Genomic DNA, 13,807 nt, shown 5'->3' on the forward strand with positions numbered 1-13,807 from the left:
CGTACTTGTTTAATTTGTCACAATTGTTCTAATTACTCTTTTAATTTCACTATTGCAAAACCCCCCTTCTCTTGGGTTCGATCCCTTGCTTACTACTTTACTAGTTTAAAATTAGTGTTAATTAGTATGCTTAGTGGTATATAAATTGTTAATTTGGCCGTCTTTTATTGCGACGTTTTAGGCGTGTCAGTACTTACTCCTATGTAAGGAGTGATCATAACGGTTGTGGCAGGGTAGACGACACAAGGAACATGTTCGCATGACAAGCACACTGAAGTGCAAGACACCATAAGAATGAGCAGAAGCGTACTATAACCAGACTATTTTGCCAAGGGAGGTAAAAGCTTGGGATTAAACATTATAACTCCGGTAAACGCTCATAACATCTCTATATTCCAGTAAATGCTCTCGGAATCATACTTAAGAAAGACGGGCATGGATAACAGATCAAGTATTGGGTTGTCATCAAAGATACAGAGTGAATACACGAGAGTAAATCATATGGTAAAATAGGGAAAACTTTATCCAGTTCAACTGGCAAAATTTAAGAGACTACGCAAAGTCACAGCTTGCTATCTTATCCAATGTGTGATCAAAATAAAGAAATTGAGCATCTCTAATTATAGAGTTTATACATGACAATTTGCTCGCATGGGCTTGAGTTCCGACTGGATAATACTGCTTCTCGGATTAGCAAAGATATTCCCATACTCACCTGGGTACCGACAGACCAAGCTCTAGAGCAGACAAAAAATAAATTTGAATCAGCAGATGGTATAAGATCAACAGTTTACGAATGTTTAAAATGTTACTGTTGGAGTATAACATTCAGAAAGCTATTGTGTAAACATCAAATCGCATTTAGAATGTTTACAAGCGTTCTCCGAAAGAATGTACACAATCAAACACGACATCCTTTTCAAACCCCATTAAGTCAATGATTTGAAACCATTATGCCTAAGCAACATGAAGCACTGGTGGGTTGAGCAAATCTCCAACCGCTCACGTACCGTCAATCTCATCTGGGAAAAGAAGCAGGAATGTCACCATGATGTCCTCATTGAACTAACATTCAAAGACTTACTTTCAAGAGAATACTTCAACTAAAGAATGCATCTCCGGGAACTCATAAAGAGCGGCAAAGGGGCACACTGACTTCATTAAAGACAGCTTTTTGACATGAAACGAGACACAAGGCTATTATAACACAAAAGGGTAGGGGATTCGAATTTCCGACCTATAATAGTCTACAGGCTCTCAGTCTAGCCTTTTAAGGCATTGGGTAAGTGTAATCCAACACCTCCGGGGTGAAAAGAGGATCGGACAGTCAAGAGTCAAGACACTCCGCATTAGCTGACCAATAACAGTCTTAACAAAACATCCAATTTCCTGAAGGAAGTGAATCATATATAAATATATAATCAATGTACTTATTTTCAATACATAGAAGAGTATGTGTTCAATCACAAAACAAAGGGAATGTTCTATAAAAAATGACCGTTTCTGCTCCTTAAGATAATTCTTGAAGTTCAAAGTTATACTAGAGATTGAAAAGGTAAACACTATGCACATCAGACACAAAATCAAAAGCACAATGTCTTTAAACACAATACATAGCCTAAGATATCCACCACCAGCTGGTAACACATAATGGGAGCACTGCTCAGTTGAACGACCTCCAGACCTTTCACGAATCATCAAATTTATCTGGGAAAATCAACAGGTATGCCATCATAATGTCATCGTTGGACTAACAATCAGTTATTTACACTGAAGACAATATTTTTTAAGTAAAACATGTTTCTCCATGTGTTGACAAAGGCAATTATCTATGATACGTATATATGTTATTGTAAGTTAGGTATGTGGCAGAGTTACCTATACGTTATTAAATAAGCCACAGTCAACACGCGATACACTCTTCGACATAATTATTTTAGATCAGTTGAAAACACAAACCCTGGTATTCACTCTTCTGACATGACTATTTTCTGAGATTTTAGAAACATGACAAACCCTGGAATTCACTCCTATGGGCATTACCCCAAATCAGTTGAAAACACAAAGCCATATTAGGCACTACAATTAAAAGCACACACAATGGCACAAGTATCAAGTCAACAAATTCCTTATAAGCAAACAAACAATAACTTATTGTCTAATAATATGCATTTGGCATAATTCCAGATCCAGGATCGAGTTGCTGAGCAACTACTGAACAAATAAGGTAAAAGCCTAAGTCCACTGCTTAAAGTTATGAGGAGAAAAGGCCTTGGCAAGAGTATCACATTCAGCTCAGGAAAACATTAATCCAAGATTGAGTATCTGAAATTCTGACATGATGGAAGTCATGGAGAAAAAGTAATGAATCATGCTTACAGACTAGCAAAATTAATCAGTAGGTCTTTCCAACAACTAAACGAGTGAATCCTTCGATTACATGATAGAATGTATATTTCCTATAAAATGACAACTTTTCGCCAGACGCAGAGGGTTCATGATTCGCAGGTCCCAGTTTATTCTTTCAAGCAAATTGATATTATGTGCCTGCAGGAACCAAATACTCTAGTCAGCTTAATGTTCCACGCCAGACACACAAACATTCACCCACCCTTCAAATGTATACTGTTATTTCCTCTCCCGATACAAAAGGGGAACAAAAGACCTGAAGCCCAACGAATCCCCAAAACCACACCAAACTTCATATCCGGAAGATGATTTTAAGCCTAACCACGCGTTTGACCTACCCCCTTCTCCCCCAACAAAAAATAGCCTAAGTCAGAACACATTAAATTTAACCACATAAACAGTAACAGTCTACCTATAATCTCTAAAATAGGCAATATGGATTATTTAACAATAACTCGATTTCACAACAATCATAAATGCATAAAATAACGACCAATAAACGAAAAAGAAAAAATTCACTCACGTAAAAGAAAGCGAAAACAGAAAACATTAGAGATCGGGAGAGGTACGGCAGAGTGTACCCTGAGAAAGAGCTCTGCAACTCCTTGAAGTAGTGCTCAGGCATGACATCAACCTCGCCGTCGCCACAGCGTTATGCAGCGGCATCATCGACGCCACGCCTCCCAGCTCCCTCGGTATCCTAACCAATCCAATTTTCAATTTCAATAATTAATTGGATATCCGAAACAATCAATACAAGTTCTTATTTAAGACGGTTGTATTTCTATCATCACAATCATTTCGCTTACCTTTTATATTCTTTGTGAGCGGTATTTTAATCAAAGTTAAACAAATGATCGAGACGGTCTTAAGGGAGACTTACTAGCAAAACTAATACTTCATTCTATTAATTTAATTTGATTTGATTGTATACGTTTTTCAAAATACGACCAAGAAAATGTCAACCAATTGTGACGAAAAGAGATACCTGGAGAAAGTGAATCTAGGGAAGGGAGATGCAGATGATTTAGCTGAGGAAGCAGCAGATTGTTTAGCGAAAGAGGATCTGATGGATGATAATGATGCTCTGTTGATGAATCTACCGCATTTCGACGCCATTGATGATGAAGATGATGATTGTAGATCTTTGAGATTTCGAGGGTTGAATTTTTGTGGTGAGAGAGGGGCATGGAAATCTAGGGTTTAGGGTTTTAGACCTGTTTGCATGTTCGATCCACTTCAAGTTTGGGCCTTGGTATTGACTTTAGATGCTAAGGAGACTAACATTATTGCTAAGACTCACCAAAGTTACAAGACTTAACTTTTATTATTATTTCCAGTAACTATCGACGTTTTTTTTAAAAAAAAGGACGATAATTACCCTTGCATTCACACACGCTACTTTCTCTCTCTCTATAAAATTTCCTCTCAAATTGTAGTAAAAATCAACTAAATTAAAAAAAAAATACCAACAACAACAATTAACAAGATTAATTAACATGACGGATCTCGAATCACCGGTACATAAATAAATTAATCGCTTCATTATTTTGTTAATTTTTAATTTTTTTGCGCATCGTTAAATCTATTCGATAGTTGATTTACGTTACGTATTGACTTAGTAGTAGCAAACATTGCGATTTTCTGCGTAAATCTGAAATTTGTGCACCCAAGGTTCAGCCATAAACCAAACGTTGAGATCCAATGTTCAGCCATGGACCAAACGTTGAGATCCAACGTTTGCCATGGTCCAAGCGTGGGAATCTAACGTTGGCCATGGTCCATACGTGGGAATATAACGTTGGCCATGGTCCAAACGTTGGATTTGGCCGTTTGCCATGGTCCAAACGTGGGAATCTAACGTTTGGCCATGGTTGAACGTTGGGTTTCCCTGTTTGGCCATGGTTGAACGTTGAGACACAATGTTTGGCCATGGTCAAACGTTGGGACACAATGTTTGGCCATGGTCGATTGTTGAGTCTCGTGGTTTAGCCATGGATTACTCGTTTTATCTTGTTTTGCTTTCGTTTTTAGGTTCTGTATCATTTTTATTGTCTAACTATAGTCCGTATTGCTTGGAACATGTTTCGTGGGAGAGTTTTGGCGAGAATTCAATTGATTACAACCCGTTGTTCGTGACTACTTTAAATTTCGAAACTCGTGATGATGCTTTCAATTGGGCTAATAATGTTGCGTTCGAGAATGGGTTTGCTTTGGTTAAAGCAAATAACGGAGCAAAAAACAGAAAAGAAAACGGGTTGTTGGCAAGTTACTTTCGATGTAAAAGACATGGGTTACCCCCGCCAACGGATGATCCCGAAAAGCCAAGGAGGTCGCAGAAGTGTTCATGCAAAATTTCGTGGCTAAAAATGATCAAGTGACGACAGTTTGGATGTAACACCCCCATACTCCAAGTGCCTTACCAGGACCACTTAACGCATGGAAGTACTACCATCTCGGTTGCCCGAGGCAATGTATATCAAATAGACAATAACGAAACGTACTTTATTAAATAGTTTAACGTGGTACAAGTCCAACCAAAACTGATAATGTAAAAAGTACAACTGTTCTCAAAAGCTAAACCAACTAAACAACTGAAAGGGTGTTCGACACAGCGGAAGACTTCTAAGACAGCTCGTGATGACTCAACCCAGCTATCACATGTGCATCAACTCATACCTGCTCAATAACTGCTCACCATCCCCGAATGGATCACCACAGTTTTTAAAACATTTAAACGGGGTTAGTACTGATTACACAAAATAAATAGCTGCAATAAAACAACATTACAAACAAATCAAACCCACCAACTCCGTCACATCACCACACACCTGACTACACACTAAAGTGTGTAGTCCTGCCAGAATACTCATCGCAACAAGTATTCCACACCGGCAGTGGAGGACCGCAGCCGTTCCCACCTAAGCCTCGCTCATCTCATCCGAGCGATAAACCCATGTTCCTTAATGTGCACATCCCCTTCTGTGGCGGGTTCCACAGAGGGCGAATCAAGGGCGTGAAGCCACTCCCGCAAGTGACTCCACTCAGCCGAGGACGTACCTCGCAAACCACAGACGATATACAATAACCACATTATACTTGTAATACTACGGTTTTATGTGTCTCTGGGTACTCTACCGAGTGGGCCTTACTCTGTCGAGTAAGGGTGTTTTGATTTACGAAACAGTAGTCTGTCTGTAGGGTACTCGATCGAGTGGCCTTGGTACTCGATCAAGTAAGTGGCACTCGATCGAGTACGTTAGTTACTCGATCGAGTAGGTCGGTTAACGGGCATTATTTTGACGGGTTTTGTTAATAACACGGATTAGTATATAATTCATACCGTCATCTTTGTTAAACACTTTTACAAACCTAATAATCTTAAAAAGGAGATTGAGACTACGTTATTCGCATCATCCGTGTTATTGGCAAATCCCGGAGCTTGAGAGGTCGGATTTCATCATTCTTTGTGTCCTTGTGATCCTTGCGTCGAGGGTAAGATCTACATACCAATTTTATAGCGTTTAATGAACTTTGTTTAAACCCTAATTTGGGGGATTGGGGGTTTTGATGGTTAATTGTGATTGTTAGTAATTATATGATTATGTGAATAGGAGGAGGATTCGTACAAGAGCGTTTTTGAGACAGCTGTTAGATCGTCTGCTGCTTGTAATTGCATTTCAGGTAGGGTTTTCCCTACTCAGTATTAGTTACATGATATGTGTGGTGAATTGTGCTGTAGTTAGTGTTGTTGATTGTTTGCACGATTGTTCGTTGTATTGTGATTGCTGATTGTCTGTCTGTGTTCTTCGGGGCGTGTCTCTGGCTGAGTGGAGTCACTTGCGGGAGTGTCTTCACGCTCATGATTCGCCTTCTGTGGAACCCGCCACAGAAGGGATGTGCACATTAATGGACGTGGGTTTATCGCTCGATGGAGACGAGCGGGGATTTAGTGGGTACGGCTGCGGTCCCCCACTGGCGGTGTGGAGTATCTATTGCGATGGGTACTCTGGCAGGGCTACACACTTTAGTGTGTAGTCAGTTACGTGGAGATTGTTCATGGAGACCGGGGTTTGATGTGACGATTGTGCTGTTTGGTATTTTGTTGTATTTTATTTTGTTTTGTGTTATTGTAGATACCCAGTATCTGCTAAGACTCCAACAAACACCCGATGATTATCGGACTATAACATGTTTTGGAATCGCGACGTTTGATCGACAGTTTCTGTACAACTTTACGTCGGAAAACTTAAAACGATTTCGAAAATAAAATATTTCAAAACATTTCAAAAATACCTGGAGTGTTTAATGTACGACGACGGGGTCGCAACGACACTAACTAGAGTTAAAACCGACATCGGACCAAAAACCGACTCAAAATTCAAATCCCGACTCCAACAACGAGTCAAACCGAGTCAACCACCAAAAACAAAACATTTCAAACCTTCTACCTTAAGTTTTCCCGGATTTATGTTTGGTCAAGTACCAAACATATGACTACAAAACCTAGGATAGAACAAATCATGATTGTTTTTGTGTGAAAGCGACAACACACCTCGAAGACCCGCGACGTGGCTCGCGCCTCTTTGAGCAGCCCAAGTGGCCACGTCGCTCAAAAATCACACAACCACTCATTTCCCTATAAATACCCCTCAAATGCCCCCATTTGAGACTTACGCGAGCGTCCGCCCCCTCTTTTCTCCCTTAAAATTCCCGACTCGACTTCTTAAGTCACAATCCGACGCGTATTTACGACCTACCGATCGTAAATACAAGCCTTACACATTGTTTGGTACCGTCATCGTGCATTAAATCATTTGACCGACCACTTCGACCACTACACCGTCACTAATCTTAAAATACTCTTTTTACTTACCAAAACGGTTTTAAACCGAGTTTTTTCCGACCAAACGAGTTGTTACACTTACGTCGGTCACTCGCCATGACCAAACATGTAAGTATGAGGGTGTAAAAATCCTATTTTTATCCTCTTTTTATTTGTTTCATGACTATAACATGCTAAAACGTACATAACATGAACCAAAACATGGGATAAACGAGCCAAAACTGATTTTTGGCCTGAGACAGAAGCCCCTTGGTTCGCCGTCTTGCCCGCGCCTAAATGGGGTGTCCAGGTCAGAGATCAACTGTGTTTGTTCTCGTCTTTCCCCTTTAATTCATTCCCATATTTGTAATCGGTTTTTACCATTACAAATATTTTCAAACCCTTTTTTATTTCATTATATTTGTTTTAACCATAAAACATTTTTCACCCTTGGTTCCTCATACCATGGCGGTTAAATCCGTGTTTCGGTGATAATATTTGGTTAATAACATTTAAAAGGTATTTTAAAGCCTTTTAGTTTATTTTTGGGAGGTATTTTAAAACCTTTCATCATTTTCTTTACATTTTCGAAACAAGCATATTAGTCACCAACACAAAGTCATCCTTGGTTTTACATACCATGCCGGATTTTAACCCGTGTACGATAACGAGTATCGACTAATTACATTCAAATGAACTTAAAACAATTAGTTCATAATTATTTTTATAACTATTCATGTCAAGTCGAACCCGACACCGAATATTATCAAAATAATGATGATTATTCGAGTCTAGTTCTTCAAATCAACAAATGCGGTCTAAACGACCCCTTCAAACCAAGCCGGGTTCAAATACCCATTTCTCAACACGTTTTATAGCGTTTTCTGAATGGTCAGAATACGGCATATAACCGTAGGCTGACCCGCGCCTCGAGCATGCCTTTTCTTTCTCATTTTCAAAACCAGGGGGAGGCCCCTTGTATCGCCGGCTGGCTCGCGCCTCATGTAGCCGTCTGGTACAGGACCTGTTCCCTTTCCAGCATTAGTCTAGGACGATCCCGACTCCGGATAGCTCGGATATGAGACGGATCAGACGACTATTTGTTTATTTCAAAATCACATTTGCAAAATGCCTTACTAAGACAAATGGATCACGTTATGCACCCTAAACCTAATACGGTAAATGGATGTTTAATTTCCGTCTTGCATGCAAATCAATCATTAATCCAACTCGACATCTTATACTTGATACTTGGATTAAATCAACCGACTTAGAAAGCTCTCACATGTTATGTTTAAATTATTGGATGCGCATTCATGCATTTAAACCGTTTTATCAACTTTTGCATTCAACCAACCAAGATCGATCGGAGAGGCGCTACCGGGCGGGATTGGGTGTCCGATTAAAGGGCTTCCCAATACGTACCTTCACCTCTTACTCAGAAACTTTGGATAGTGGACGACCTTATCCAGGGCGTACGAGAGTCATTCTAGAGATAGGATGCTAAAGAGGGACGATTTCCTTATCTTTAGTACCTATGTCAAACGCTGCTTTGTGCTTCGATTTGACCGAGGTATAAAGTGGATTTCGAACGGGTTCCAAGCATCCCACAAATGCTTGGTGGCGACTCCGAACATCTCTAATCGTTTCGAGACCCTTACCGAGACGAAACTGACCGATCTAAAATGATCCGGTCGAAAGCATTTTTACGCCGCCGAGCGTGGCTTTCAATAGACCGCTGCATATCCACAGATTGGCCTGGCGTGCAGGTGGCCCATGACCGCGGACCGGTAGGTGGCCCAAATCCACAGACCGAGACGTGGCCCATGTCCACAGATTGGCGACTCCGCTGGGGATTGCTAGGACACTTACGTCTTTGTGATCCCTAGATGGTGAGACTGGAACGAGGTCTTGGTTGGAATGCATTAATTGATATTACGGTCACGGTCAGGTTCCTTGTCCGGGCCCACAACCTAACTCTTTTCGACCAATTGGCTCGTCTCGTCGGCGTGAGTTTTCTCATCCCCGCGTTTCGAATCCCGATTGAGTCAAGCATACCATTGACGTTACACATTTCTGTTTCGTCAAAGTGCTTTCATCACTTTCGAGCACGAGGTTAGGGCACCCTCCTTACACATTTTGTTTGGATTGGTATCCCTCTCGCAAATCGGGGTTTGATTGCTTGGTGTGTAACCCACCCTTTTAAGCAAAAACCCGTGTCAGCATAATGCATAATATAATGAACTGTGAGTGCTTATGTGCTACTTGATCATAAGTCCTTCCGTGTCGTTTTTAAACTTTAAAAAAAAACCTTTTTACGCCGTTATAATGGTCGTTTCAAACCTCGGTCTTCCGCCGACCGTTGCACACCTTTCTAGGCCGTCGTAATGACGATTTTCAAACCCGGTTTTTCATAACCATTTCAACACGCCTTTCTAGGCCGTCGTAATGACAATTTTCAAACCCGGTTTTTATAACCATTTCAACACGCCTTTCTAGGCCGTCGTAATGACAATTTTCAAACCCGGTTTTCATAACCATTTCAACACGCCTTTCTAGGCCGTCGTAATGACGATTTTCAAAACCCGGTTTTTCAGAACCATTTTAAATCACCTTTTTACGCCGTTATAATCGCCGCGTCTAGACACGGATTTTAACCCGTTTCGCGCCGACAATGGCTCTTTCAAAACCCGAGAAAAGCACACACCCTTTTCTCGAGACACTTTCGAGATCCCGAGGACCATGCACCGTCCCCGAGACCTCTTTAAACATTTCAAACTCGATTTTCAAAACATACAATTTTGAATTTCCAAAACCGTCTTGGGGAACTACACCGTTTTCCGAGCCGATTCAAACTCGAACCGTCTTTTGCAAATAAACTTAAGACAACCCTTTCAACTGAACGACTTGCGGAGATTTCTATCTTCGGAAGCCGTCCATAAAGCGATGAATGAACCTTTTCGAAAATTTCTATTTTCGAAAACTTCAGTCCACCATTCCAATTCCGCCTCGTGTCTATCGAGTCAAAGCAAACGTACTTATGGGTCTTTACTTATGAGTCGTCTCACCATGAGACCCGTCCAATGGCGTCACACCGTTACATTGGACGCATGTCAAAAGTTCGGTCAACACCGTCACGTCATAAATCGAGTCAGCACCGAGGAACCACACACGGTCATCCTCGTCCTGTTGAGTCTGATCTTTGTCTCGTCCTTTGTGTTGTCTGCGTTCAGTCTTCGAACCGTGTCGGATTGAGTTGTAATGTGAGCCGTTTTTCTGCCTCAGAACCATGGCCCCATCTTCAGCCTCGTCCAACAACAACGATAACAACAGAGATGTCACGACTGATCAACTAGCCAGCCTGCTCACCGCTCTTAAGGTCACCCTGGATCGCGTCGAGACCCGTATCGACGCCCTGGAGAACAAGGAAACTGGAGAACATAATACTCCACCTCTGACTGAAACCGAGAAGAGGCTAAAGCTCTTGGAAGAACAGCTCCTAGCCCGGGTAACAATATCCATGTTGAGAACAACCGAAGGTTCGAACCTGTTGGGGATCAATTACGCGACAACTTTACCCTGACTGACGTACCTAAGTTCAAAGGAGTGGAGGACCCGCTCAATCATATCCGTGCCTTCAAAGACTACATGGCCATTAAAGGGGTCAAACAGAAACTTTTCACCCAGATCTTTCCGTCCTCCTTGGAACCGATCCCTCGCCAGTGGTACTACTCCCTTGATCCGAAAAACCTTACTACTTGGGATGAGGTCGCGGTTGAATTCGCCAAATAATACGCTGACAATGTTGAAATCCAAGCCAATACCCGTACCCTTGAGGTCCTAACCCAGAACGATAAGGAAGGGTTCACCGAGTTCTTAACCCGTTGGAGGAGGGTGAGTACTCAATTGGTCAGTAAACCGAGTGAATCAACTTTGGTGGAAAATTTCGTCAACAATCTCCGCCCAGTGTATGCCAACTTACTAAGGTATCAAAATATTAAGACCTTCCAGGATCTGCAAATTCTGGGGACACGCATTGAAGATGACCTCCGGAAGGGTGTCTTGGCCAAGACTACTGGCAGAGGCTACCAAGGATCCACCTCAACCGGATCCCGCCCTTACGGCCAAATGAACAAGATTGATGAGGTTAACCTCGTTGAACCATCTGCTAAGAGAGCTGAGCGCCCCCAGAGAGTGTTCACTAATATAGGGTCAACTTACGCAAGTGCTCTGAAGAGGCTCATGGACCAGGGAAAGTTACAACCAATCGGACCCACCCCGGATCCGACCGATGCTAAGAAATCCCGCTTCTGGAACCCCAATGCCTACTGTCAGTACCATTAAGGGAAGGGGCATGATACTGAAATCTGCTTCAAACTCAAACACATCATCCAAGACATGATTGAGAAAGGGGATTTGCCTTTACCCCCACCGACTAAGCCAAACAACAAAACAAACCCTCTGGGGATCCACGCCATCTCCGACGATGAGCCAACTCTGGACTGCTCTCACTTCTGTAATACCCGTCCCTTTAGGGACCCTTTGACCAGCGTTGACTGTCCTTGGGGGCGGGAGTAACCTTAGGGAAGTATGCCAAACCATCTTGGGGTGCGTTTTAAGTGTGGTACTCGATAGAGTAGAGGCTACTCGATCGAGTAGCTAGGGTACTCGATCGAGTAGGGGGTTACTCGATCGAGTATGTTGGGTACTCGATCGAGTGCCTGGTTTTCAGCGGGGGTTTTATATCGCGTTTTGTTAAATCCGCAAATCATTTTCGCCACTTTCCTCCTATCCTTCAGCCGCCTCTTTCCCTTCCCTTCACCTCAAAACCTCCATGGATGCCTTTTGAAGATTCTTGAGCCTTAGGAGAGCGTCTCTTGAGTCGGGTAGCGGTCTTTTGCTGAGTTTCCCCCTTATAGGTATGTCATATTCATCATCCGTGCCGTTGTTTCTATAGTTAGGGTTTTGCTTGTAGTAATAGATATTTGCATGATGATAATAGGCTTTGTTTGGTTGCTGGATGTGTTATCTGTCGGCATGGATTGGTTGCGGTCGCTTAAAGGTAGGTTCGCCTACTCAGTTTCTGTAGACGGTCTAGTGTGTCGGTCGTGGTGGTAATATTGCGGTTGTTTGATATAGTGTTTTGTGTGTGTTGTGATTGTGATTGTGATTGTGATTGTGATTGTGATTGTGATTGTGATTGGTTTCTATGGCTCTCGAGATGCGTTCTCGGCTGAGTGGGGTCACTTGCGGGAGTGACTTCACGCCCTAGTTTCGCCCTTCGTGGAACCCGCCACGAAAGGGGATGTGCACATTAATGGACAGGGTTATCGCTCGTTTGATGAGCGGGGCTTAGGTGGGAACGGCTGCGGTCCCCCTGGCAGGATCTGGTCCCGGTGGACGATCGATGTGAGTTTGGTTGGATTGTTGTGGTTGCAGTTGGGACTGGTGTCATTGTTTGTATTGTTGTTTGTAGTTGTCTCGTCTTGTCTCAGTACTGACATTGTGTGTTGCTTGTTTGTTATGTGTCTGCCGTGATCCCTTATGGTGAGCAGTCGGTCTTAGCAGGTGTTGGTGTTGATGATAGCTGGAGTCCGGGCAGGGATGAGTCTTCATGACATACGATGGTCATAGCGAGTAGTCTTTGAGTTGTACCTTGTATTGTATTTTGGTTTGAATCACTTGTAATATAACCTAATAGTTCTTTTATTGACGTTTGATAATTACTTTCCTCGGGCAACCGAGATGGTAACGCCCTTATATGCTAAGGAAGGCCTAGTTAAGGCTCCTCTGAATATCGGGGTGTTACAAAGTGGTATCAGAGCGACGATTTTGGAACCTGTAACAAATAAACATAATGAACATAGAGAGTCTAGTAAAATGAACCTGGTGTATGTATAATGGGAGCCCCGGCTGATGCTAGATTTTGGGTGAGTAGGCGCCCTCATTTCAAAATCTTGGCCCCATGATACTTAAGCCAGTCACATGGGATGGGAATGTGAGTCCGTGTGTCTATGTGTGCTATGTATGTTAATTGTGCCGGAGCTACCTCCGGTTAAGTTTTGTTAGAATTAATAGAGGTGTGATAGTAATGTTTGGGCCGAGTATGGTAATCATTGACGAGATTATTGAAGCTCGTCGGATGATTAGTGAGCTTATAGGATAGCTAGGAGTTATGTGACGAGATTATACGTCATGGAGATGCGTGAAAGTGTGAATTTGAATGTGTAATATGAATAGCGAACATGTAGGTGTTTGTCATAAAATTAATGATGACGGAAGTTGTAAGTGAGCTTGTAGATCCTACTGAGATGACTATAATGATAATTATGGTATGGATGAGTAATAATTCGAATCACGGTATATGGTAATGTGTATATGCTTTATTAGCTAGTTGAAATTTTTTCCGCTGCGAAATATTTGAATTATGCAAAATAGATTGCTTAGAATAACATGTAAGACATAATTGATTAAGCGATTTGCAAAGTATATAATTATGTGATAAGTAAATATGGGGAATTAATGTGAACTATACGTTTCAATTTGATGTAAACACGAGTTTAGTAATAGCAT

The 13,807-nt window shown here is 42.0% G+C and overlaps 1 protein-coding gene across 8 annotated transcripts; it reads right to left on the reverse strand.

The window, feature by feature from the left end:
- Positions 1-423: 423 nt before the first annotated feature.
- Positions 424-3,652, reverse strand: LOC141653545 (protein NONRESPONDING TO OXYLIPINS 2, mitochondrial-like). Of its 8 annotated transcripts, none has more exons than XM_074461345.1 (3): positions 3,398-3,652; positions 2,991-3,109; positions 424-737 (listed from the first exon to the last, which is right to left on the reverse strand). In XM_074461345.1, the coding sequence occupies exons 1-3, from the start codon at positions 3,526-3,528 to the stop codon at positions 712-714; spliced, it is 276 nt and encodes a 91-aa protein (XP_074317446.1). In that variant the 5' UTR covers positions 3,529-3,652; the 3' UTR covers positions 424-711. The 8 variants fall into 8 exon arrangements, with proteins under 8 accessions (XP_074317446.1, XP_074317442.1, XP_074317447.1 ...); XM_074461341.1 differs by having other exon boundaries at positions 2,933-3,109; positions 3,398-3,651; XM_074461346.1 differs by lacking the exon at positions 424-737 and adding an exon at positions 778-1,022.
- Between the last annotated feature and the right edge of the window lie 10,155 nt (positions 3,653-13,807).

The sequence above is a fragment of the Silene latifolia genome, chromosome 4 (assembly GCF_048544455.1).
Source record: "Silene latifolia isolate original U9 population chromosome 4, ASM4854445v1, whole genome shotgun sequence".
NCBI classification, from domain to species: domain Eukaryota; kingdom Viridiplantae; phylum Streptophyta; class Magnoliopsida; order Caryophyllales; family Caryophyllaceae; genus Silene; species Silene latifolia.